This window comes from Scylla paramamosain, chromosome 7 (genome assembly GCF_035594125.1).
Source record: "Scylla paramamosain isolate STU-SP2022 chromosome 7, ASM3559412v1, whole genome shotgun sequence".
NCBI classification, from domain to species: Eukaryota; Metazoa; Arthropoda; class Malacostraca; order Decapoda; family Portunidae; genus Scylla; species Scylla paramamosain.
The window spans coordinates 33,860,616-33,885,615 of NC_087157.1; the positions used below are offsets into that span (position 1 = coordinate 33,860,616).

Here is a 25,000-nt window from a genome sequence, read left to right on the forward strand (position 1 = left end):
TCCCTCATCTTTCTTTGTCCTGTCCTTTAGAAATTGTTCAAAACCTAAACTAGACCATTTCATCAAGCAGGAACACAAACCGTACCAGTCCCTTCCATGAAACCAGACAACCCTACAACAGACCATGTTAGCAAGCCACAACAGTCCCAGAGTTAAGCTGAGCAGTGACGTGAGTGGCGGTGACTCGAAGCAGTGAACCTCAAGAACGAAGCTAGGGACTCATTGAGGCGTCGGGCAGATCAGATCAGGTCGCCGCGTCGCCCCTTGAGCACCGCTGGGCTGCGTGGAGGCTTGGTGGAGGCCCATACCGCGAAAAGTTATCATATTAAATGCATATTAGTGTCATTATTGCGTGCTATGATCGTTACCAGCGCGAAATAGTGGTGCGAGGAGTCAACAGGGCGGTGGAACTGAGTGGTAGCTGATGAGGCGTGGTGTCCCTGCCTGCCTGCCTGCCTCATGGCCACCGCCGGGCGTCTCTGCGTGCAAGGTAAACTGGTTGGTGAGCCTTTACTTTCCTGAACGTTTTAGTGAAGCATTCAGTGTGTGTGTGTGTGTGTGTGTGTGTGTGTGTCCTTGTTTCTCGTATGAAGTGTTAATTTGTTTATACCATTTATTTATTTGCTTATTTTAGTAGCGTAGTCAAATTGTTATGGGTGTGTTTAGGTTTCTTTAAATGTTAATGGAAGTACCTGCTCAAACAGTAATATGAAAAGGTAATTATATAAACTTCATACTCTCCTACCCTCCCTCCCTTCCTTCACATAGCACCATACCATACCATACTCTGCTTCACTCCCTCCCTTCCTTCACATAGCACCATTCGATACAACTGCTCTCTCCTTCCTTCACTGCTTAGACTTCCGTTACTGTTGCCTTCCCTTTCGCTCCCACGCTGCGACACAAGCTTGAGGAAAGGAGCCAAGTTAATGAGAGGAATGCCTTTTGACTGCACCCATTTCTTAAGTAGTGAGTGAGTTGAGTGTTCCTCTTCACAAACACGAGAGGTAGAGAGAGAGAGACGCCCCCATCCAAACAGAGGCGAACAGGGAAGGTAGAAGAGATGAATGGGAGAGAAGAGATTAAAAGGATGGAAGGAAGAGGGAGAGGAAAATTATAAGATGCTACAGTAGATAAATAAATGACTTGAGTGACAAGAAAAAGGAAAAAAAAAGTAAGAAAGAAAAGGAAGGAAATGGGTAAACAGGAGATAAAAAGACGGAAGGAAGAGAAGAGGAGGAAAAGAAATAAGAAGGTGCAAAAGAAGTAAATACCTTAGAGGGATAAAAAAAAAATGGGAGGAACGAAGGAAGTAGATAAATATGAGATAAGATAAAAGGAAATAAAGAAAATATATAAGGAGCTACAGAATAATAAATGAGTGATGGATAAAGAAGAAAAAAGGGAAAGGAGGAAAGAAAATAAGAAATTAGGAAACAGAAGACGGAAAGAGAAGGGAAAGGGGGAAAAAAATGCTACAGAGGAGTAAATGCCTTCGAGGAAAGAGAGAGAAAAAAAAAGTCAAGGAAAAAAATAAGGAAACGAAAGAGGAAACAGACAAGAAAGGAAGAGGGAAAAAAATCCAAAATGGTAGTTAAGATGTTTATTATTAAAACGTGTGTACACCATAAATATATTGTGAACACCACGCACACACGCCAGCTAGACGCACACACACACACACACACACACACACACACACACACACACACTTACATACACACGCACACACACATACACACACACACTCCCTTAGCCACACTTAGACAGTTTTAGATAACACGCAAATTACCATTATTATCATCATTATCATTATTAGCGCAGGTATGGCCGAGGTAGGAGCTTTAGGTGTGTGTGTATGTAATCAGGTGTGTGTGTGTCCAGGTGTGTGTTCGCCTAAAACTGACAAATCTTAATGAACTAATAACGAAGACCTCTTGAATTACAGGCCTTTATTCTTTTTGGTACAGACAGGTAGAGCACAGGTAGTAATAGCAGCAATAACAGTAGTAGCAGCCACAGATAGAGAGTAGAACAGTAGGTAGAGATAAAAGGAAATTCATTAGGGAAACGAACAGTAAAGAACAGCAGGTAGATACAGAATTGGGGAAGCAGACATAAAGCAGGAGAGTAAACAGAGATGCAATTAGATAAGTAGGGAGGCAAGAAACAGCAGGTGGGAACAAAACAGGAACAGATGGACATAATAACATATAAGAAGGTAAACAGAGTAGAACAGCAAAAACAGAGATGAAGGAAAGTAAGTAGGAAGGCAAGAACAGCAGGTAGGAACAGAACAGGAGCAGGTAAAGGTAGAACAGCAGGAAGGGAGGTGGAGAGCAGAAGAAAAGAGGTTAAGGGAAGTTAATAAGGATGAAGGGAAAGCAGGTAGGGACAAGAATAAGAACTGATAAAGATAGAACAACATATACGGAAGCAGAGAGAGAGAGAGAGAGAGAGAGAGAGAGAGAGAGAGAGGGCAACAGAACAGAGATGAAGGTTGTCAGTAATAAGCAGAAAGGAATGAGTAGTGACAATATAACAGATTATCACAACTACTACTACTACTACTACTACTACTACTACTACTACTACAATTACTACCAGTGCTACTATTACTACTACTATCACCTTCCAACTCTTCTCAAATTCCTATTATTACTATTAATCTATTTATCACAGGGACTGGACGGAGAGCTGCTGTTGTTGTCATTGTTGTTGTATATATATTTTGGTATAAGAGTTGTACTAATGGTAATAGTTTATTGATAATAGTAATAATTATGGTTCCACAAACACGCACTACTATTACTACTGCACGAAAACAAGCAAAGAGAGAGAGAGAGAGAGAGAGAGAGAGAGAGAGAGAGAGAAAGACATATATCCATTCATTGGTGGGTTTAAATACTACATAATGATTACAGTGTTGTGAAAATTTCCGTGTGTGTGTGTGTGTGTGTGTGTGTGTGTGTGTGTGTGTGTGTGTGTTGCAAATCATAATAATCAAGAAAAATTAACGCTCTATGGTATGAAATCTAACAGTTAACACACACATATTAAAATATAGATATACATATATATGATATTTTTTGTATATTTTTATATCTCTTACGAGTATATAACTGTTTTTTCCTTTTTTTTTCTTTTCCTTTGTATCTCTTGGACACTTCCTCTCTTTCTGTGACTGCCTGTCTGTCTGTCTGTCTGTCTGTCTGTCTGTCTGTCTGTGTGTACCTGTGCTGCATGTGACAGACAGACAGAGAAAACAGCACAAAAATTCGTCTTTATTATGTTTTTTGTTTTCTCGTTTTCTTTCGTGTGATGAAAAATGGTTGTGGTGGTGGTGTCGGTGGTGGTGGTGGTGGTGATAGTGGTGGTGGTGTTACAAGATCTTTATTCATCCTGTTCATCTACGTTTCATTCATTCACCATCATAATTAGTACACTCCTCCTCCTCTTCCTCCTCCTCCTTCTCCTCTTCCTCTTCCTCCTCCTAGTCCTCCTCCTCCTCCTCCTCCATCTCCTTTTGTCTTTCTTCCTCCTCTCCTCTTTTCGAAAACCAGCACTTCACACTCCTCTTCCTCTTGTTCCTGCTTCCTCCTCCTCCTCCTCCTCCTCCTCCTCCTCTTTACCCTTTATTTAACATACTTCCAACTCCTTTAAATCCCTTTCAGGTCTTCTTTCCTTTTTCACCTGCTCCTCCTCCTCCTCCTCCTCCTCCTCCTCCTCCTCCTCCTCCTCTCCCTCCTACTCACCATACTATCCTCCACTCTCAATCCACCACAAAACCAACAGACCATCTCTCCTTTCTTCACTAATTACTACAACTTTCACACTTGCCCACCAAACACCACAACACCACAGCAGTACAGTTCTCAGCCACTTCTCTTCCACCACCACCACCCACCACCACCACACCAAACCACCATCCCTCTTCACCTCTTCCTCCAATCATCACTCACCGCCACTAACCACCTTTTTAAACTTCCCTATCACCATAAATTCACGGACTTTCCCCACCACCACCACCACCAGTGCCTCCTCACACGTTGAAGTAGCCAGCTGAGTCCACCACGTTGCCGTCCGGGACTCTCTGGTAGCGAACGTGTATCTTCGAGAAGTACATCCCACATACTTCTGCCACTGGGGAGCACATGGCGTACAGGCAGGCCTCCCAGAATTTCTTGAGTGTAGCGTAGTTGATCTTCACGCACCGCAGACACGGCCCCACGCACCACACTTGCTGCAGGGGCGTTGAATGAGAACGTTAGTGTAGAATGAGTTAGTATGAGCATAAGAACATGGAAAAATAAGGGAAGCTGCAAGAAGCCACCAGGTCTACACGGGGCAGCTCCTGAAATGGTAGACAGGGGTAGAAATGAGAGCTCGCGTTGACATGGTAGAGATTAGAGAGTTAGCGTCTAGAAATCAGAGGGTTGGTGTGTACATGGTAGAGAGGAGAGCAAGCAAGTGGTATAAGGGACGTAGCAAGAGTGACTTCAGATTCTCAGGGTCAGTAATCAGGATAGGACGAGCAGTAATGGGTTGAGGCTTGATAAAAAGATCAGTTTAAAAAGAGAGAAAGGAAGGAATTGGTTTTGGAAAAAAAAAAAGGAGAAATTGGTGGAATAGAGTGGTGCATGAATGGAACAGACTCCATAATCAGTATGGTAGTGTAGAGTCAATAGCGAGCTTTAAAAGACTAGACAAGTTTACGGTTGGGGGTGACAGGTGGGAGTACTCGTAGATAGATTTGGCACAGGTGTATGACGGCGAGGAGAGGAAGATAAGACCATAAAATAACAAGGAAAGCTGCGAGGAGACACCAGGCCTACACGTGGCAGTCAAGATAGGACAAAAATAAGAAAAAGAAATATCGAGAGAGATTTCAGTAAGAGTACCAAGCCAGGGTGACGATGCGCACCTCTTCCAACACCTGACAAGCTCCTCCGGTCGTCAGCCTTGCCTCTGAGTAGCGTCACCACAGTTCGACTCCCGCCCCTCAGCCTCTCCGCTCTCCCGCTTCTCTTCCTACTGAATGCTTCCCTCTGCGTCCTTCTGTCAGCCTCTCTCTCTCTCTCTCTCTCTCCTCTCTCTCTCTCTCTCTCTCTCTCTCTCTCTCTCTCTCTCTCTCTCTCTCTCTCTCTCCTCTCTCGTCCTTTTCCTGGTTTCTCTTTTTGATCTCACTTAGTCATCTTTTCTTTTCTTCTTCTTTCATCAGTCATTTCTTTCTTCCTCTTTTTATCTCTATTCTTCCTTCCTCCTATAACTTTCTTCACCTTTTCTCCGTTCTTTTCATCCTCCTCCTCCTTTTCCTCTTGCTCATCTCCTTTGCTGTTCTAATACTGTTCTCTACCCTCCTCCTCCTCCTCCTCTTCCTCCTCCTCCTCCTCCTCCTCCATTAGCTCTTCTGCAATTATTCCTTACCTTTCCTTCTCTTTATACTCTACTCCTCCTCCTCCTCCTCCTCCTCCCTCCTCCTCCTCCTCCTCCATTAGCTCTTCTGCAATTATTCCTTACCTTTCCTTCTCTTTATACTCTACTCCTCCTCCTCCTCCTCCTCCTCCTCCTCCTCCTCATACTCTCCTTCTTCTCTCTTCTTCACATCTCTCCTCCTCTCATTCTCTCCTCATTCTCCTTCTCCCTTCCTATCCTATTCATATTCTCCTTCTCCCTCTCTCGTCTCCTCATGCCTCTCTCCCTTTCCTCTCTCCATACTGTTCTCCCTTCCTTTCCTCTGCATTCTCTCTTTCTCCCTTCTTCTACACATATTCTTTATCGACATCATCCTTTCCTTCCTCTCTTCCTCTTCATCCTTTTCCCCTCATCTTCCTCCCATCTCCTTTCATTCTTCTCATCTCCTGCTCTCCTCATACTCACGTTGAAGGCAAGGCAAGCAAACTGACATCCATTGCAGAAGGCCACGAAGGGAGCGAGCAGCACCACCAGGAACACGTAGCAGCAGCGCCGGGTCCCGTCATAGCACGTCTGGGAGCAATTCCAGCAGCCGTCCGGGGTTCGCAGGCCCTCCGGTTCACCTATGATGTCGTCCCATAGTATCTGAAGGAGGGAGGGTTGTGAGTTGTGGTGGTGGTGGTGGTGATGGTGGTGGTGGTGTTTTCAGTGTTTGTTGTGAAATGTTTGTGTTGGAATGAAATGTTGTGTTTTAAATTGAGTTGTTTTGTTAAATTTGTGTTGAGGATTTTGAGAGAGAGAGAGAGAGAGAGAGAGAGAGAGAGAGAGAGAGAGAGAGAGAGAGAGAGAGAGAGAGAGAGAGAGAGAGAGAGAGACTGACTGACTGACTGGCTAACTAACCTACACACACACACACACACACACACACACACACACACACACACACACACACACACACACACACACACACACACACACACACACACACACACACACACACACATACATTCATTAAAACCTCCACCTCCACCTTGTCATCCCATTTGCAGGTAAGACCTCAGGTGTTTGTTTACCTGTCCCGCGTGTCACTCAGGCTCCCCCCTTCCTTCTCCTCCCCCACCTGTGACTCGCCTCTTCTTTCTCCTCCTCTTCCTTCTCCTCGTCCTCCTCCCCTTCCCCTCACATCCCTTCTTTCTCTCTACAGTTCCTCCCTTAATACCTCCACCTCTCTCTCTCTCTCTCTCTCTCTCTCTCTCTCTCTCTCTCTCTCTCTCTCTCTCTCTCTCTCTCTCTCTCTCTCTCTCTCTCTCTCTCTCTCTCTCTCTCTCTCTCTCTCATGCCACATACTCCGTCATGCTGTTGCGTCATCCCTATCTTCCCTATCACCACCACCACCACCGCCACCACCACCACCACCACCACCACCACCACCACCACCACCACCACCTCACTGATTCTGAATATTATGAAACAATATTCTACTTTTAATCTTCATGTATTTGGTTTATTTTTTACGTTTGGGGTGTTCCTTGTTGTTCTCTCTCTCTCTCTCTCTCTCTCTCTCTCTCTCTCTCTCTCTCTCTCTCTCTCTCTCTCTCTCTCTCTCTCTCTCTCTCTCTCTCTCTCTCTCTCTCTTACGCATGACGTTCTTTTATAATCACTTGCTCACATACACACGCCCTTCTCTCTCTCTCTCTCTCTCTCTCTCTCTCTCTCTCTCTCTCTCTCTCTCTCTCTCTCTCTCTCTCTGGCTTTATTTACATCCTGTCACCTACCCTTCTCTTTTTACTCCTCGCTCTCTCTCTCCCTTTCTTTCCTCCTCCTTCTCCTCCTCCTCCTCCTCTTCCTCCTCCTCCAGACAATTACCGACAACTCTCCACCTCCTCCACCCACAGCAGCATTCCTCTCTCTCTCTCTCTCTCTCTCTCTCTCTCTCTCTCTCTCTCTCTCTCTCTCTCTCTCTCTCTCTCTCTCTCTCTCCCTTCCTCTAATCACTGCCTCTCTCCCTCCCTCTCTCTCTTTTTTTTTTTCCTTCCTTCATTCTTCTCATAATAATGGCTCTGTCCCCCCTTCCATCCCTTGTTGTTGTTGTTGTTGTTGTTGTTGTTGTTGTTGTTGTTCTTCTTCTTCTTCTTCTTCTTCTTCTTCTTCTTCTTCTTTTTCTTCTTGGCTTTCTTCGTCTTCGTCTTGTTCTAATTGTTGTTGTTGTTGTTGTTGTTGTTGTTGTTGTTCTTCTTCGTCTTCGTCTTAGTCTTCTTCTTCTTCTTCTTCTTCTTCTTCCCGCATCTCAATTTTCTGTATATTTACCTGTCAGTCTGTTTCTGCCACCCCGCCCACTCTCCCGCTCTCTCTCTCTCTCTCTCTCTCTCTCTCTCTCTCTCTCTCTCTCTCTCTCTCTCTCTCTCTCTCTCTCTCTCTCTCTCTCTCTCTGGTGCATAGATCCCTTTCTTCCACTTATGTTTACGCAACCACACACACACATACACACACACACACACACACACACACACACACACACACACACACACACACACACACACACAGGTTAATTACGGGCGTGAGAAGCTTCATTGTGTGTCAGATCCTCACCTGGCCAAGCGATAAATTAACTTGTATAAAAAGCAGATTATTTTAACCAAACACAATCACTATACAGAACGTTCCCCCCTTCTCTCTCTCTCTCTCTCTCTCTCTCTCTCTCTCTGCGTCATTGCGTAGTGGGATAAGTGGAAGGAAGAGAAAAGGAAGAAAGGAAGAAGAGAAGGAAAAGAGGGAAGAGGAGAATTAAGAAAAGATAAAGAAGTGGAAGGAAGGAAAAGAAGGGAAAGAAGGAAGGAGGGAAGAAGGAAGAAAGTAGGGAGAGAGGAAGATAAGAGGAGGATAAAGAAAAGTTAAAAGGTGTATTAGTTTTATTCTTTGTCATGGGAAACTGTGGGAGATTCCTCCTCCTCCTCCTCCTCCTCCTCCTCCTCCTCCTCCTCCTCCTCCTCCTCCTTGCGTATTCTTTTATTTTCATGCTCATCATCTTCGCCATCCTCCTCCTCCTCCTCTTCCTCGCTCTTGTCTTCCTCTTTGTCACTCACCACCACCACCACCACCACCACCACCATTAGTAAACAGTAACAGGCACAAGAATATAAATTATAGGCGACTCTCTTCCTCTCACTGAATGTCTTCCCTTTCCTTCACTCCGTTCAAAATGCAGCACTGTTCTCACGGGTCCCTCCCTCTCTGACCTTGATTTCATAACTTCTACCCTCCACTGCAGCCTTCAGTAATATACTCCAGAAGTGCTGTACTCCCTTTCCAGCTCTCTCTCTCTCTCTCTCTCTCTCTCTCTCTCTCTCTCTCTCTCTCTCTCTCTCTCTCTCTCTCTCTCTCTCTCTCTCTCTCTCTCTCTCTCTCTCTCTCTTGCTGCATCTTCTTCATTTTATAACTTTCACTGTCCACTACAGACTCTTACTGTACACATCCAGACGCCTTCCTCTACTCTCCTGCACTATGGAAACCTTCATTAAAGTCAAAGCAGTTTTTTTTTGTGTGTGTGTGTGTTTGCATCTTGGAATTGTTGCTCTGAGTGGATGCTCTTCACAACCTCGGACAGTCATCAGTGCGCCAGTACACACATCGGTCCCCATTAGCACATGTTGCCGTTGTATCACAGCAGTTTAAGTTTCCCCGACACGGTACGTCTTTCCGGAAGCTCAGAGTTACTTAGGATTCCATAATCATTTGCTCAGTATTTCGATGTACTGAGTGTGTGTTCTGGTGACTCCCTAGTGGTAATACAAGTAGTGTTGCCCTTGTATGAGACGATACACTGATGGGGACGCTCCGAGTTGAGGCAATACAAATGGTGGCAGCGGCGGGGATATTCTAGCTTGAGGCGATAGAGTAGTGGCAGGGATGAGGACGCCCAGAGCTGAGACCGTACATTGGTGTCAGCGGTGGGATATCCTCTAGGCCTTAGACATCATGGAACTACTTGAGCCTGTTACGCTACCAGTGCCTAATCCTTCGAGAAAAAACCGAGAGACTATGAAATCCCAACCAACTGATCTAAAGGGACAAGGAAAAGTCGTGTAATGAGCCAAACTGAAGATCAACAACCCCGCAGGAGCACGATACCCACCTAGTACTGCTCGATCAGTAACTAAAGGCGACACATAACCACGGACTTCCACCTGCACATCCACGACCCCACCTGTCTCCTTGATTAGAAGCCACTGTAATCAGCCACCTCACCTGTGCCTTTGATCTTACAGGTAAAAAATTACATCCACCTTTCAGCTACCAAGGTTAATTCCACTCTCTCTCTCTCTCTCTCTCTCTCTCTCTCTCTCTCTCTCTCTCTCTCTCTCTCTCTCTCTCTCTCTCTCTCTCTCTCTCTCTCTCTCTCTCTCTCTCTCTCTCTTTTCCTACTCCCTTTCACTCCCTCAGTCTCTCCCCATTCCCTCACACTCCCTCTATCTCTCCCAAGTCCCTCTCCCTGTCTCTCCCTATATCCTCTCTCTCTCCCACCCCTTCACCCTCTTCCTATCACCCTCTCTTTCCCTCGCTGTCCCTAAACGCCTTCTCTCTTACTCCCTCCGATTCTACACCCCTTCCCTCTCTTTCCCTCTTTACCACTCTCCTTCCCTCTCACCTGGATGTGTGGGTTGAGATTGTTGGGGTCCCTGTTGTCCATAGCAAAAGGCGAAGTCTCTCCTCCCATACGGCTTCCCTTCAAATTCTTCCTTGCCTTGGCGTCGCGGCGGCTGTCTGCGCTGCCAGACGGGGCTGACGAGGGCGTAGCAGGCTGGGGACTCTCTCCTTCCTGCTTGTTAGTCTCCACGGGGCCTGACGGAGAAGGATGGGTAGTGATGTTGGGTGTTAGAGGGGAGGTAGAGAGAGGAAGGATTGAAGGAAAGGATGGAGAGAAATGCAGAGAGGATGAGGAAGGGAGGGAGGGGAACTATGGTGATGGAATAGATAGAGAATGAGTGATGAAAAGCATGGAGAGAAATAGTGAGATAGATATGTAGTGTGTTTAGTTGAAGGGAGAGGGGGAGAGGTAGATAAAGAATAAGTGAAGGAAAGTAAAGAAGGAGGAAGGAGATAGATAAAAATGTAGGGAGGGAATGGAAAGTGTAGAGAGGGGGAAGAGATAGGAAGGAGGGAATGAAGGAGAGAATTGAGATAGAAAGATAAATAGATAGATATTTATGGACAGATAGACAGTGAAGGACACCATGGGGAGGGAGAGAGAGAGAGAGAGAGAGAGAGAGAGAGAGAGAGAGAGAGAGAGAGAGAGAATTGTTAGTCATCTGATAACAACTGGGTTTAGCACGTGACAAGAGAGAGAGAGAGAGAGAGGAGGAGGGAGTGATGGACGAGACTCAAGCGTGCACCCAACTGGACGCACGCACGCACGCACGCACACTCTCTCTCTCTCTCTCTCTCTCTCTCTCTCTCTCTCTCTCTCTCTCTCTCTCTCTCTCTCTCTCTCTCTCTACTTCCTTTCTTCCACTATTTTCTGTAATTATTTTTCTTCACGTCCATTTCTTCTCTTACTCTCCCTTTTTGTTCTAGCGGTCAAGAGAGAGAGAGAGAGAGAGAGAGAGGTGACGCCCAGCTTCCGTTTGTCTTGGTAGAATGATTATAATGCTTCTCTCTCTCTCTCTCTCTCTCTCTCTCTCTCTCTCTCTCTCTCTCTCTCTCTCTCTCTCTCTCAAACCCCCCCAGGCATCACGCGCGCTGCTCTGGCCGCGTTATCACCGTCAAGATCGTTGTGGGCGTAGCGGAAGACCTGCGTGTCTGTGATAGTGTGTTGGGGCGTGCGTGTCTCTGCAGCGTGTGTCTTGTGTCAGTACCTAAGTCTGTGTTTATTCTTGCTACCGTTACTACTGCTACTACTACTACTACTACTACTACTACTACTACTACTACTACTACTACTACTACTGCTGCTGCCGATGCTAATGATGATGATGATGCTAACGTGGTGGTGGTGGTGGTGGTGGTGGCAGTGATGTTGGTGCTATTGTTACTGGTGATGCTACTGCTGGTGTTGTTGTTGTTGATGTTGTTGTTGTTGTTGTTGTTAATTGTTGATGTTGTTGTTTTTCTTTGTCTTTTCTCTCTCTCCGCTCTGTTATTGTTCTTGTGCTTCTTCTTCTTCTTCTTCTTCTTTTCTTCTTCTTCTTCTTCTTCTTCTTCTTCTTCTTCTTCTTCTTCTTCTTCTTCTTCTTCTTCTTCTCTTCCTGCTTCTCGTCCTTGTTTTTGTTGTTCTTGTTTTTGTTCTCCTCCTTCTTCTCCTCCTCCTCCTCCTCCTCCTCCTCCTCCTCCTCCTCCTCCTCCTCCCTTGCTTTTTTCCTTCTTCATCCATTAGTACTACTGTCACCACCACCACCACCACCACCACTAATGACTATAATCACGTCAATTCACGTCTCATTTCGCAACAACGATGACAATTTTCCCTCACTGCCCACCACCCCGACCCCCAACCCCGCCAGTACCCCCCACTACCCCCTATCCCCCCACTACAACTTTGGTGCATCATCGTGGCAAAGAAAAATGCAAGTCTTGTTCTCATTTTTGTTAACCTTTGTTTTTTTTTATCTACGCAAATCTCATTCTTTTTTTTTTGTGGTTTCTTTTAATCAACCCTGACACAGAATGGAGAGAGAGAGAGAGAGAGAGAGAGAGAGAGAGAGAGAGAGAGAGAGAGAGAGAGAGAGAGAGAGAGAGAATGTTACGCTTTTGTTTCCCTTATCGCGTGAAAAAGAAAACTGTCACTTTCGAAAGGTTCATTCATTCATTCATTCATTCATTCATTCATTCATTCATTCATTCATTCAGTCAGTCAGTCAGTCAGTCAGTCAGTCAGTCAGTCAGTCATTCAGTCAGTCAGTCAGTCAGTCAGTCAGTCAGTCAGTCAGTCACTCAGTCATTCAATCAGTCATTCATTCAGTCAGTCAGTCAGTCAGTCAGTCAGTCGGTCAGTCATTCAATCAATCAGTCAGTCAGTCAGTCAGTCAGTCATTCAATCAGTCAATCAGTCATTCATTCAGTCAGTCAGTCAGTCATTCATTCATTCATTCATTCATTCATTCAGTCAGTCAGTCAGTCAGTCAGTCAGTCAGTCAGTCATTTTGGATGATCTTTAATTTGTGTTTATTCTCCTGCTTTCATTTCTTTTCTATGTCCTCTTTTTTTTTTCGTGTGTGTGTGTGTGTGTGTGTGTGTGTGTGTGTGTGTTTACGAATTGTGTGCGTATTCAGTTGCTATTTATTAGTGTGAAAATATACTGGGAAATTTATGATCTCGTGAAAATAAATAAATAAATAAATAAAGTAAATCTGTTAAGAATTTATCTTTCTATTTATTTATTTATTTATTTATTTATTTATTTTTAGCATTCGTACACAAACACAGACGCACATTAACACTCACTTCAAAACACAACAAGAACCAGCGCCTAAGTCTCGTCATCTGGCAATCTTGGTTTTTCATTTTGGTCTGGATTAAGGCACCGTATCTTTATTTTATTTATTTAATTTTTTTTTTCACATTCATACCCACATGCTGTTACATTTACTTCAAAACATTACAAGAACCAGCGGCTTAGTTTGACAGAAGGGTAATCTTGTTCTTAATCTTGGTTTGGATCCTGATTTCATAATTATGTATTGTTATAACTTTCTTTCACACCCACCCACACACTATTACATTCACTTCAAGACGCAACAAGACCCAACGCTTAAACTGAACTTCCTCGTCTTCTTGTGACCTGCTCCGCTTTGTGCCGCTTCTGAGATAGTCGTCTTCAGTTGTGTCTTACGTGTTAAGCTGGAACGTGACACCCACTTCTCCAACACTGAATTAAGAAACTTTTAGGATATCTGATTATGTGTTGTATCTCTTCCCTATCTCCATACCACCCAACATAGCACGTGGTGATGTTCGTCTTTGAGTCGCAGTCTTCAATGCTTCATCGTCTCTCCTCATCTATTTTCAGCAAACTCTCCTGACAACAGCAGTGGTTTTCAAGGCCGTTGTTATGACTGGTGATTTTTTTAACAAGAATCCTGTATAACCACTGAGGAAAACACTAATTACAATGGAACTATTCACTTCTGTGCCACTTGAAAATTGCCCGTATAGGAGGAAGAAGGGTTTAAGAATACAAGCCTCTATCTGGGTCTGAGTCTGGGTCCTTCCAAGTCTAGCCTCACCTTCCACCAGCATCGCCACCTTGCTGTCTTTCCACCACACGCTGCGATGACAATAACTCCCTCACAAGACCAGCGTGTGGGGCGTGGGTGTCTCCAGTTCGTTAATTTCCACTCTGAACGGCGAACGAGAACGCGCAGAGCGACTCCCTTGGGTTGGTTACTGTTCACACACATCACCAGATGCGTCAGCCAATCAGAGGGTCGTAATAAACCGTCCACCAATCGGGAACAAGGCCTTGGTGTGGCGTCATGAGTGGAAAGAGCGAATCAGGGAAGTTTAGCAGCTGGCGTTCCGAAGAAAGGTTTCCGCCCCGCTGTTGTTGTTGTTGTATTTGTTGTTGTTGTTGTTGTTGTTGTTGTTGTGCTTCTACTTGTTGTTTTTTACTGTCATGCATAATTTTCCGCGTGACTGGAAAGAGAAAACCTCCTCCTCCTCCTCTTCCTCCTCCTCCTCCTCCTCCTCCTCCTCCGCTACGTTACGCCAAGAAGGGAGGAAAGAACCGTGGTGATGGTGGTGGTGGTGGTGGAGTGCGCAGGAGTGGAACGGAGGAAGGAAGGAAGGAATGTTTAAAGAGACAGGTTTGTTTACATCGTCAGCCATCTTGTGGGGTGTGCATCTTTTGATAGTTTGAGTGGCTATCGTTTTATTTATTTATTATTTTTTTATTTATATTTTTGTTCATATCTGTGCGTTCATTTAGCATTGTGATTGTATTCTGATTGTATTTCTCATTATATTCACTGTTTTGGTTGTCCTTTTACATATACCAGTTAATTTTCTTTTCTTTCTTTCTCATTTTTTTAATCATGTATACCTAATCTAATTTATTTTCTTTCTTTACGCATTTCCTTTTTTCATTATTATTTTTACAGGACGCATCTTTTCTCTTTTTTCTTTCTTTCTTTTATTTTTTTAGGTGTTGATGGTTCACGGTCCTGCGTTTTTAGGAGGTGGAAGTGTTGCGTCATCGTCACCGTCACCGTCACCGTCACTGTCAGCGCGCTTACTTACGACACAGTTACGGTGAGTGAGTGACGTAGTGAGTGAGTGAGTGAATGAAGGAATGGCTGGATGCATGAGTGACGAGTGAGCCGAGTCGAGTGAGTGCTGGTGACAGTGTGAGCGTGACGATATGCTGTGGGTAATATAATCAATGCATACTATAATCAGTGAAGTGTGTGTGCGTGTGCGTGAGAAAGAGAGAGAGAAAGAGGTACAATATACATTTCCTTTCCATTCACTTGCTTCCATCAGGCCTACACGTGGCAGTCCCAGCATAAAACACACCTACCTATCTCCACTATCATCCCATCCATACATTTGTCTAATCTCTCAAAGCTCCCTGTTGACTCGACACTAACAAGCTGAGTGCCTGATTACCAAGTCCATTCCATTCACCCACCAATTCACCCACTTCTTCCTACAGTATATCTCTCGAATCTACGAAGTCTGAATCCTCTATTTCTTGATAATCCCACGCATGATCACTATTTAAGAACCATTTTCCTGTTAACTCTCTCACATCTACCTATATCAAGGACAAGTTCACTGTTTCTTGTCCTACCCTGGTAATCCCCCGCATGATCACTGCCTGATGAACCCCAAGCATTGCACAGCCTCTGACATGCACAGCCATTATTTGCAAGCAGTGGCAGAGAGGGGAGTCTGCTTCTTGTTGCCTCTTATTTCGTGGACGACTCAGCGTGTAGGTGACATAATGAAAATGCAAAGAAAGGAACAGGTAAAGGGAAGTTAGGAGAGTTACATGGAGAGGGAGATGAAAAGGATTGCATTAGGAAGGACAGAGAAAGGAAGGAGAGATTTTTTTCTTATCGCTGCCTCGTGTTTTCTGATATTGAACCTTTGCGTGATTTATGTGAAGTAAATACAAAGAGAAGAGAAGCGGAAAAGTGCATGAAGGAGATGAAAAGGGGTGCGTAATGGAAGGAAAAGTAAAGGGTTTGGTAAAGGAAGGAAATGAGAGGGAAAGATATTAAATAAAGGGAAAAGATGAATAACGAAAACTGTATTTGTAAAGAAAGGAGAAAGAAAGGTTATAGGAGAGAGAGAGAGAGAGAGAGAGAGAGAGAGAGAGAGAGAGAGAGAGAGAGAGAAATGAAAGAGGAAAAAAAAAGAAGGGAGGATAGAAAAGTATAATTATTGTGTGTGTTGGTGGGGAGAATGGGAGGGGAGAGAGTGCGTGCGCGCGGGCGTCAACAGAGGCATAACGCTTCATATTATTATTACTCAACGATGATATTACAAAATTTTGCAACACTTTCACAACAAAAAACCCACGTGACATTCCCCTCGTGTGTGTGTGTGTGTGTGTGTGTGTGTGTGTGTGTGTGTGTGTGTGTGTGTGGGTGGGCGAGGTTGTCTCTCAAATATCGCTCTTTGATCAAAATTCCTGCGATATGACAAATTATTATTAATACGTAAATAGAAATAAGATAACAGATCGGAAGAAGAAAAAGAGAAGAAGAAAACAAGAAGAAAAATCAGGATAGACAATACTTAATTCACAACCACCACCACTACCACCACCACCTCCTCCTGATATGGGTTAATCGATACGTAACTGCGTGAACAAGTCGAGGAAGGATAGTAATTGAGTAGACAGCGTTAACCCAAATACCACAGCCTTGTCTGGTGTTCTGGGGCAAGGCAATGGTGTCCTGCCACTCACCACGCTACCACCCCTCCCCTAACCCTCTTCCTTACTTAACCTCATCTACCTCTTCCTTCCTTCCTTACTTCCTTGCTTTCTTTACTCTCCTTACTTAACTTCATTCATGTATTTTTCGCCTCCATGGGGTGTTCTACCATTTACCACATCAAGGTGAGGAGTTTACCAGTCACCACCAGTTCAAATAATAAATAGAGACGAGTGTAATATTAAGTAAGTTAGCCATAAAAGAATTACTTTCTCTACAGCCGCTTGTACATCCGTTTTCTTTAAATTATTAAGGGATGACTCAGAAAAATATAAGGACTATAGTGAATGCGTAGTATTGTGAGACCCTTCCTAGAATTCCATCAAGTCGAGGAGTGGAGAGGGAAGAAGAGGAGCCTGATTGTAAGACGGAAGCAATCAGTGAATAGTGGATACGTGGAATGGATGTAATCTCTCTCTCTCTCTCTCTCTCTCTCTCTCTCTCTCTCTCTCTCTCTCTCTCTCTCTCTCTCTCTCTCTCTCTCTCTCTCTCTCTCTCTCTCTCTCTCTCTCTCTCTCTCTTTTCTTCTGTTATCTATCCTTATTCACTCACTCACTCACTCCTTCTGTTATCTATCCTTATTCACTCACTCACTCACTCACTCACTCACTAGGTAAACGTGCTTTTATGATCAATATTTTCACAAAGTCTTTCTTCTTTCCTCCTCCTCCTCCTCCTCCTCCTCTTCACGTTGCTTACATACCTTACTGTTAAACACCATGGTTACCACACTCACACACACACACACACACACACACACACACACAGAAAATAATGTTGCATAATTCATTGTGTGTGTGTGTGTGTGTGTGTGTGTGTGTGTGTGTGTGTGTGTGTGTGTGTGTTATTATTATTATTATTATCAGTAGTAGTAGTAGTAGTAGTAGTAGTAGTAGTAGTAGTAGTAGTAGCAGTAGCAGTAATGAGTTTTCCGTCTCTCTCTCTCTCTCTCTCTCTCTCTCTCTCTCTCTCTCTCTCTCTCTCTCTCTCTCTCTCTCTCTCTCTCTCTCTCTCTTAAACTCAGTACCCTTCGACTGATTGATTTATTCTCTTTATTTGTGCCGTTTATTGTTTGAGTTGCGTTGTATCATTTTTTTTATTCATATTCCTTATTGTTTATGTTGTGTTGAGTTGTGTTGTGTTGTGTTGTGTTGTGTTGAGTTCTCGCCTTACACTTCCTCGTCAGTAGTGTAAAGCAACACTATATTTCTCCTGCTGTTGGTGTGCGGTACTTTGTTTTGCTTGTTCTGCTCCTGCTAATGTTCCTGTCGTTTTGTGAGTGATGGTGTGTGTGTGTGTGTGTGTGTGTGTGTGTGTGTGTGCACGCGCGAGAGTGTGTACCATTACGTCATTGTGCCTAGACGCTTCGGCGCACACACACACACACACACACACACACACACACACACACACACACACAGTTAGATGGAAGCATTGAATAAGTATAAATTCTTGTATGTGTGTGTGTGTGTGTGTGTGTGTGTGTGTGTGTGTGTGTGTGTGTGTGTGTGTGTGTGTGTGTGTGTGTGTATGTACATAACACCCACCCACTAAAATGAATTCTTGCCAGTGAAATCACCCCGCTGGTATCGATCCCTGTGCCTGGAGTCCGCGGCGAGAGCGTCACCAAAGAGCCGTGGTATATATTTGATAGAGGGACGGGGAGGCAGAATAGGTCAGGCGGGCTTGGCTGGGCGAGACCTTCCCTTCCTTCACCCAGGTAGAATGTACAAGGATTTTTAATTTAAGGTGTTTTCAGGATTCCCACAATAAGAAACAGGTAGCAGCGCACTGTAACGTCACATTAAGACACAGGAAGAAGAGGAAGACATGTTTAGAGGCTTTACAACACACAATAAGAACTTAGGAACACAGTAAGAACACACGAACACACTGTAAGAATGCAAGGAGTGGTGGGGCAGTTTTTTCAAGACTGTTTTCATGTCTCGCATTAAAAATATAAGCTACTGGGGACTGGGGATTTTCAAAGGTGTTTTTCTTCACTCAGTAAGAATGTAAGATCCTGTTGGGAGTTTTCAAGGATGTTTTTTTTTTCTGACTCTCTTAGTAAAAATGTAAGATACTAGAGTTCTAAAGGGTATTTTTCATGATTCACACAGTAAGAACATTAGAAACAGACAATAAGAACATAAGAACGTAAGAATGCACTGTAACATCACCACCACCATCATCATCATCATCATCACCTATATATTAACCCAACCTCCTTTTAAAACTATCAAATTAATAAACACTTACCCTGGCTCTCACTCCGCATATCCCACTTACTTGCCATTTATAAACCGATTTCCCATGGCCTTCCTTATAGACAGTCAAACGTTAGTTCCGTAATCCTTAACGAACAATGAATGACTGACCATCCTCGCCTACTGCACCCCCTCCGCCTCCTCGCCTCGTCCGGACACCCGCCACTGACGCAAAACGAGGTAGCGAGGTAGTGAGACGCATCAAGCCTGCCTCATAATATAATTCCCTGACACCTGCCTCATCTATCTCACCTGCCTCACCTGTCTCTCGTGTTGTTAATAGAAGGATTGCATTGGAGGGCTTAACATGGATCTCGTCAGGGGGAGTGGAAGTTTAGGATGGACCTTTTATGGTAGACTCAGAAGGTAAAGGTTACAGATTCGATTTTCTATGACGGTGGTGTCTGTGGTGAATGTTGGCGTTGGTTGGAGGAGGTGTTAGTTGTGTCGTGGTGTGATGTGATTCTTGTGCTCACGAGGTCCTGTTTTCAAAGGCTACAGGCTGAGGTGGTGCTTTCTTCTGTTTTTCCTTGCCTTTCCTTGTTTTTGTTTTTTTTCCTCTTCGTTCTTTTTCTTTTTTTTCTCTTTCCTTCCTTCCTTCCTTCTTTTTCTCTTTCCTTCCTTCCTTCCTTCCTTCCTTCCTTCCTTCCTTCCTTCCTTCCTTCCTTAACTCTTTCCTTCCTACCCATCCACACACACACACACACACACACACACACACACACACACACACACACACCCACCTACCCACCCACCCGCGCACACACACACACACACACACACACACACACACACACACACACACACACACACACACACACACACACACACACACACACACACACACACACACACACACACAGGTGATCGGGTTTCGTGCTTACCGTAAAGCTGACTGTACAATTCCAGCGAGATGGTGGGATGGCTGTAGAGAGAGTCACTCATGGCGCCATTACTGCCATACTGTAGTCAGCAGCGCCCATGACTTCCTTGCTTCCTCCATTATCTCCTCTTCCTTCCTTCTTTCGTGTTGCGGTGACAAAAAAAAATAATATTCAATCAGATTTTTTTTTTTCTCTCTCTCTCTCTCTCTCTCTCTCTTTATTCGTCGTTACGGTGTCAAATGTTCAGTCTTAATTCTTTCTTCTGTTTACTCTTCGCTGTTTCCTCTTCTGTCTTCCTTCTCGTTGCGGTGACTAATATTTATTCTCTTTTATCTCTTTATGGTCAGTTTAGTTGTTGTTTTTTTTTCACTCTCTTGGCTGTAAATTCCTCTTTTATTCTCTCTCCTTTCTTCTCCGATATTTCTTCTTTCCTATTCCTCGTTGTAGTGACGGAACTCTTTCTTCCCTCTCCTCTTTTCACAGTCAATTTAGTTCGTCTCTCACTCTTCTGGCAATTTGCTTGCTTCCTTTTTTTTCTCCCTTTCCTCTCTTCACAATCAATTCAAGTTTCTCCCACACTATCCTTGCATAATCCTTCCTCCTCTCTCCACCTCACCGTCACAGAAACACCGCACAGCACAATAGCAAGGACAAAGAGAGAGAAGAATCTGATGTTGACAGGAGACAAATCCAGAGTAACCTTCCCTCCTCTCCTCTCTTCAAGTCACTCACTCAGACGGACCGCGTATATCTCAGCTATCCATCCCAAGCTAAGCTCTCCATCCACTCCAGCCAGCTCGCTTCCTCGTATTGGTGGTATTAGCGGTCTCCTGCGGGCCTCGGTCACCACGCGTACTCACGACAACAACAGCCCCCCATTAAGCCAAGACACGCCTCACAACGGCCTTACTTACTGGATGCAGAAGAGTTAGTTCACCGTCCCCCTTTCGCTAGGTATTCAGGCATGCACCCTCACTCCCTTCTCTGTTTTGGCCATGAAAGAAAGCGCGTGGTATAGGTAGTGAACATTCCAGGCATTCTTTTGTTTTTTTACTTATCTTTTCTCAATATTTCTTGGTATTTCTCTCTTTATTGGTTTCTGTGTCTTGTTTTCTCTCTCTCTCTCTCTCTCTCTCTCTCTCTCTCTCTCTCTCTCTCTCTCTCTCTCTCTCTCTTTTAGGCTTTTTTAATTTGATCTATTTTCATCGTCGTTTCGTTCATGTTTTTGTTAATCTGATTTTATCTTTCTTTCTTTCTTCGTTTTGTCTTCTTCTTTTACTTCTGTCTTTCTTTTTCTAACTTTATTTTTCTTTATCGTCATCTTTCATTCCTTTTCTTGTCCATTTTCTTCCTCTTCTGTTTTTCTAACCCGTGTTTTTCTAACTCCTCTCGTTTTCTATATTTATCTCTCCATCTTTCTCCGTCTCCTTTCCTTATTTATCTTTTCTCCTCCTTCCTCTTCTTTTTCTTTCTTATATATATATATTTTTTTCTTTTTCTTTTTGCCTCCTCTACATCTTCCTTTCTGTTTGTTTTGTCGTTTTTTTTTCTCTCTCTCCCCTTTCTTTATCGTTTGTTTTCTATAAGTCTCTCTTTGCTGTTTTAGTTTTTTCTCTTTATCTCCCTCCGTTATCATCTCTTTCTCATCCCTCTCTTTCGTCTTTGTTTGTGTGAATATACGATGAAAAGGAATCGTTAAGCTCTCTCTCTCTCTCTCTCTCTCTCTCTCTCTCTCTCTCTCTCTCTCTCTCTCTCTCTCTCTCTCTCTCTCTCTCTCTCTCTCTCTCTCTCTCTCTCTCTCTCTCTCTCTCTCTCTCTCTCTCTCTGCCAATCAACACACGCCTCGCCCACGCCTGCTTTCACAACAGCCAGTCACAAAGAACCTGATAATAAACCTAACGCAATTTGCTTCGTGGAAATATAAACACGCTTGCTGACTTAATATTTTTAGTTAAGTTACTCCTTTATCAAGCTCGTTTTTTGTGTTTGACTTGGTGTTGAGAGAAAATGAGACTGTTTTATTATTCTAGTGCCTTTCTCTTTTTTATTGGGGGATACTTAGGTGGTTTTGAATGGACGTGTTGTGATGGAGAAAAGATGTAGTGGTGATGGTGGTGGTGGTGGTGGTGGTGGTGGTGGTAGTGTTGGTGTTATTAGTAAGGAGCGAAGAAAAACAAGTTAGGAATGAGTTAGTTGAGAATTCAAATAGATTATAGTGTTTTTTTTGTGACGTTTTGGTGGTAGTGGTGATTGTGGTAGGGATTGTGTATAGAGAGAGCAAACGCACACAACACACACACACACACACACACACACACACACACACACACACACACACACACACACACACACACACACACATGGTCGGGAAAAAGCGATTCATAAATAGTTTCTCAGTAAGATCTATATTTTCCGGGAACTTTGTGTGTGTGTGTGTGTGTGTGTGTGTGTGTGTGTGTGTGTGTGTGTGTGAGAGAGAGAGAGAGAGAGTACCATCGTCAGCAGCAACAAATATAAACAAAACTTACTATTTCTACTACTACTACTATTACTACTACTACTACGTGTCAGTGTGGTGTGACATTCAAGGACACACAACAAAAGACTCCAACTCGATGGGAAAGCGAGAGAAAAAGTCAGATTTATGTAACGAACTCAACATTGTCCTTGTCATGCATCTCTCTCTCTCTCTCTCTCTCTCTCTCTCTCTCTCTCTCTCTCTCTCTCTCTCTCTCTCTCTCGTCGTTATCCTCCGCCTCTAAAATTCCTTGTCTTCTTGTTTATATGTTTATTGATTTTTCTTCTCTTTTTCTTTTTCTTTTTCTTTTTTCTTCACTTGCTTCATTTTCTCCCACAATTATTTCTTAGTGGTTATTGCTGTCTTTACTGCTACCTTGTATTTTTTTTTATCTTCTTTATCGCTTTTGTTATCGTCTTTGTTGCTGTTACTATTGTCATTATTATGATAATTATCGTGTTTTCTTTTTTCTTTTTCTTTTTCCTTTTTTGCGTATTGTTTTGTTGTTGTTGTTGTTGTTGTTGTTGTTGTTCGTCTTCGCGTTCGTCTTCTTTTTTCTCTTCGTCTTCTTCTCTATCTTCGTCTTCTGCATTGTTTTCCTCTTCTTCTTCTTCGTCTTCTTTTTCTTCTTCTGCTTCCTGTTCTTCTTCGTCTTCTTTTTCTTCTTCGTCTTCTTTTCTTCTTCGTCTTCTTTTTCTTCTTCGTCTTCTTCTTCTTTTCTTATTCTTTTTCTTCTTTTTCTTCTGCTTCGTGTTCTTCTTCCTCTTTCTTCTCCTTCGTCTTGTTCTTTTTCGTTGTTTGTTCTTCTTCATCTCCTTCGTTTTTTTCTTCTTCTTCTTCTACTACCTCCTCCTCCTCATCACCTACCTCAAACCACCTCCACACGCAGCCCCTTTTTAGGTATGCATTACATCACGCTCTATTCCTCCCATTCCTTCTAGTCACACCACCTCCTTGAAGCAAACCCAACCTCTCCTCCTCCCTCGCCTTCGCTGGAATCACGGAGACGCATAAGAACCAAGGTGCCTTTGTTGCATAACCTCGCCTACCTTGCACCTTCTATCGCTTTCATTACCACCGCTCACGCACGCACACGGTCCTTAGTCCAGTGTGGCAGTCCTTGGTATTGCGTTCATTATAGTCACGGTCAAGGGGAGTATTTGTGTCATCGTATTCTTGGCAACCACACAGATACAGATAAAACAGAATATAGATAACGAAAAACTGTGAAAAAAAAAAAAAGACTGAAAGACGTGACTAAACTTAGTAGAATGTTGTAGGTACTTTGCAAGAAACATGAGAAAAATAAAGAAAGGATGGGGTAAAGGTTGCATTATCGTACTCCTGGCAGCCTACCCGTGTGGTACGCTTTCGGAATATTTATTGCTATTAATGAAATGCACAGCCAGCAATGGTGATACTGCTAAATATAGAAAGTGTTAGATTTTAAGAAGAAAAAGAATAGTAAATGCTGCCTGTGTGCATTATTGATAGTGATACGAATTCGTAAAGCGTACCACATGCACGAAGTCAGGCGAGTAGGATGCAGGTTGCCAAAGTACGATAATGCAGCCTTTTTGTCCTTCTCACCCTGTCCTTTCTTCAGCTTTCTCATCTCTAATATTCCATGGAGCTCACTAAGGGTTTCAGAGGCCGTGCTACATCATTTTTTTTTTTTCGGGAATAACTGTAACAAACTGATGAATTGTGACCGTACTTTCAGCTTGTTTCAGACACTAAATTTCGTCACTATGTCATTTGCTCTTGTGAATTAACGCGCCTAAGACCACCTCCCTCCCAAATTCTCTCTCTCTCTCTCTGTCCCAATATATAAGAACGGTGACTCTGATAGTGTGAATAATTACAGACCAGTATCTATACTACCTATCATATCTAAAGTACTGGAAAAAATTGTTGCTAAACAGCTGTCATTTTACTTAGAATCTAATAGTTTATTGTCTAAGAGTCAACATGGCTTTCGACCCAAACTATCTACTGAAACGGCCCTCACTAGCGTCACAGATGCATTGTATGCAAATATGGACAACAAGAAAGTATCTCTGTTAACCTTGTGTGACCTCTCCAAAGCATTTGACACAGTCAACCATAAATTCCTTCTAAATAAGTGCTCTCTATTAAATATTGACTGCTTTTGGTTTGATAATTATTTGATGAATAGAAGTATGTCAGTTCGTCTAGAAAACAATATATCTAAAAAGAAAACTACTTGCTATGGGGTCCCACAAGGCTCGATCCTGGGACCAATTTTATTTGGCATCTATGTCAATGACTTATATGAACATGTTGATTGTTTCCTGATACAATATGCTGACGACACACAATTTTTGCATTCGGGAACTATTGAAGATATTAATCAAATTGTGAAATACACTGAGGACACTCATGAGAAATGTCGAGATTATTTTTTGAAAAATGGTTTGATGTTCAACTCCTCTAAAACTCAGTGTATTTTTATAGGAAACAGTCAGCTATTATCTAAAATTCCACCTACCACAACGATCAACTTTAATGGGAACATCATATACCCAAGTAAACACGTAAAAAACTTAGGAGTCTATATTGACCGCTTTATGCTCTTTGATGTCCATACTAATGAGTTAAATAAGAAAGCTATTGGTATTTTAATGTATATCAGCAGAATAGGTGACAGCTTAGATAAACAAACCAGGGTCATTATTGTACAGACACTCGTTCTTAGCTTAATTGAGTATTGCATTAGGATATGGGGAACTGCAAGTGACACTGTAATATCTAATGTGCAGAAAGTGCAAAATTTTGCAGCAAGGGTTGCAGTGGGAGGAGTAAGGAAATATGATCATATATCTCCATTTATCAGGGAACTGAAATGGCTAAAAATAAAGCAGAAACATGTATTTCAAGTAGGTATAACTATTTTTAAAGCTTTACGAGGATTTTACCCAGAATGGTTTTTATCATTAAGCAGTAGACAAGCTGTTA

At 43.2% G+C, this 25,000-nt stretch overlaps 1 protein-coding gene and 1 long non-coding RNA gene across 4 annotated transcripts in view; one reads left to right on the forward strand and one right to left on the reverse strand.

Moving 5' to 3' along the window:
- Nucleotides 1–135: 135 nt before the first annotated feature.
- The window catches only part of LOC135102425 (uncharacterized), a 45,814-nt gene continuing 20,949 nt past the window's right edge, over nucleotides 136–25,000 (forward strand). The window contains exons 1-2 of the long non-coding RNA XR_010269649.1: nucleotides 136–490; nucleotides 14,552–14,658. This is a non-coding gene — a long non-coding RNA (uncharacterized LOC135102425). The remainder of the gene's footprint in view (nucleotides 491–14,551; nucleotides 14,659–25,000) is intronic.
- On the reverse strand, nucleotides 1,589–20,450 carry LOC135102424 (caveolin-3-like). 3 transcript variants are annotated; one of them, XM_064007699.1, is made up of 4 exons: nucleotides 19,504–20,450; nucleotides 10,061–10,254; nucleotides 5,881–6,060; nucleotides 1,589–4,243 (listed from the first exon to the last, which is right to left on the reverse strand). In XM_064007699.1, the coding sequence occupies exons 1-4, from the start codon at nucleotides 19,562–19,564 to the stop codon at nucleotides 4,043–4,045; spliced, it is 636 nt and encodes a 211-aa protein (XP_063863769.1). In that variant the 5' UTR covers nucleotides 19,565–20,450; the 3' UTR covers nucleotides 1,589–4,042. The 3 variants fall into 3 exon arrangements, with proteins under 3 accessions (XP_063863769.1, XP_063863771.1, XP_063863770.1); XM_064007701.1 differs by lacking the exon at nucleotides 19,504–20,450 and adding an exon at nucleotides 18,642–18,781; XM_064007700.1 differs by lacking the exon at nucleotides 19,504–20,450 and adding an exon at nucleotides 13,635–13,882.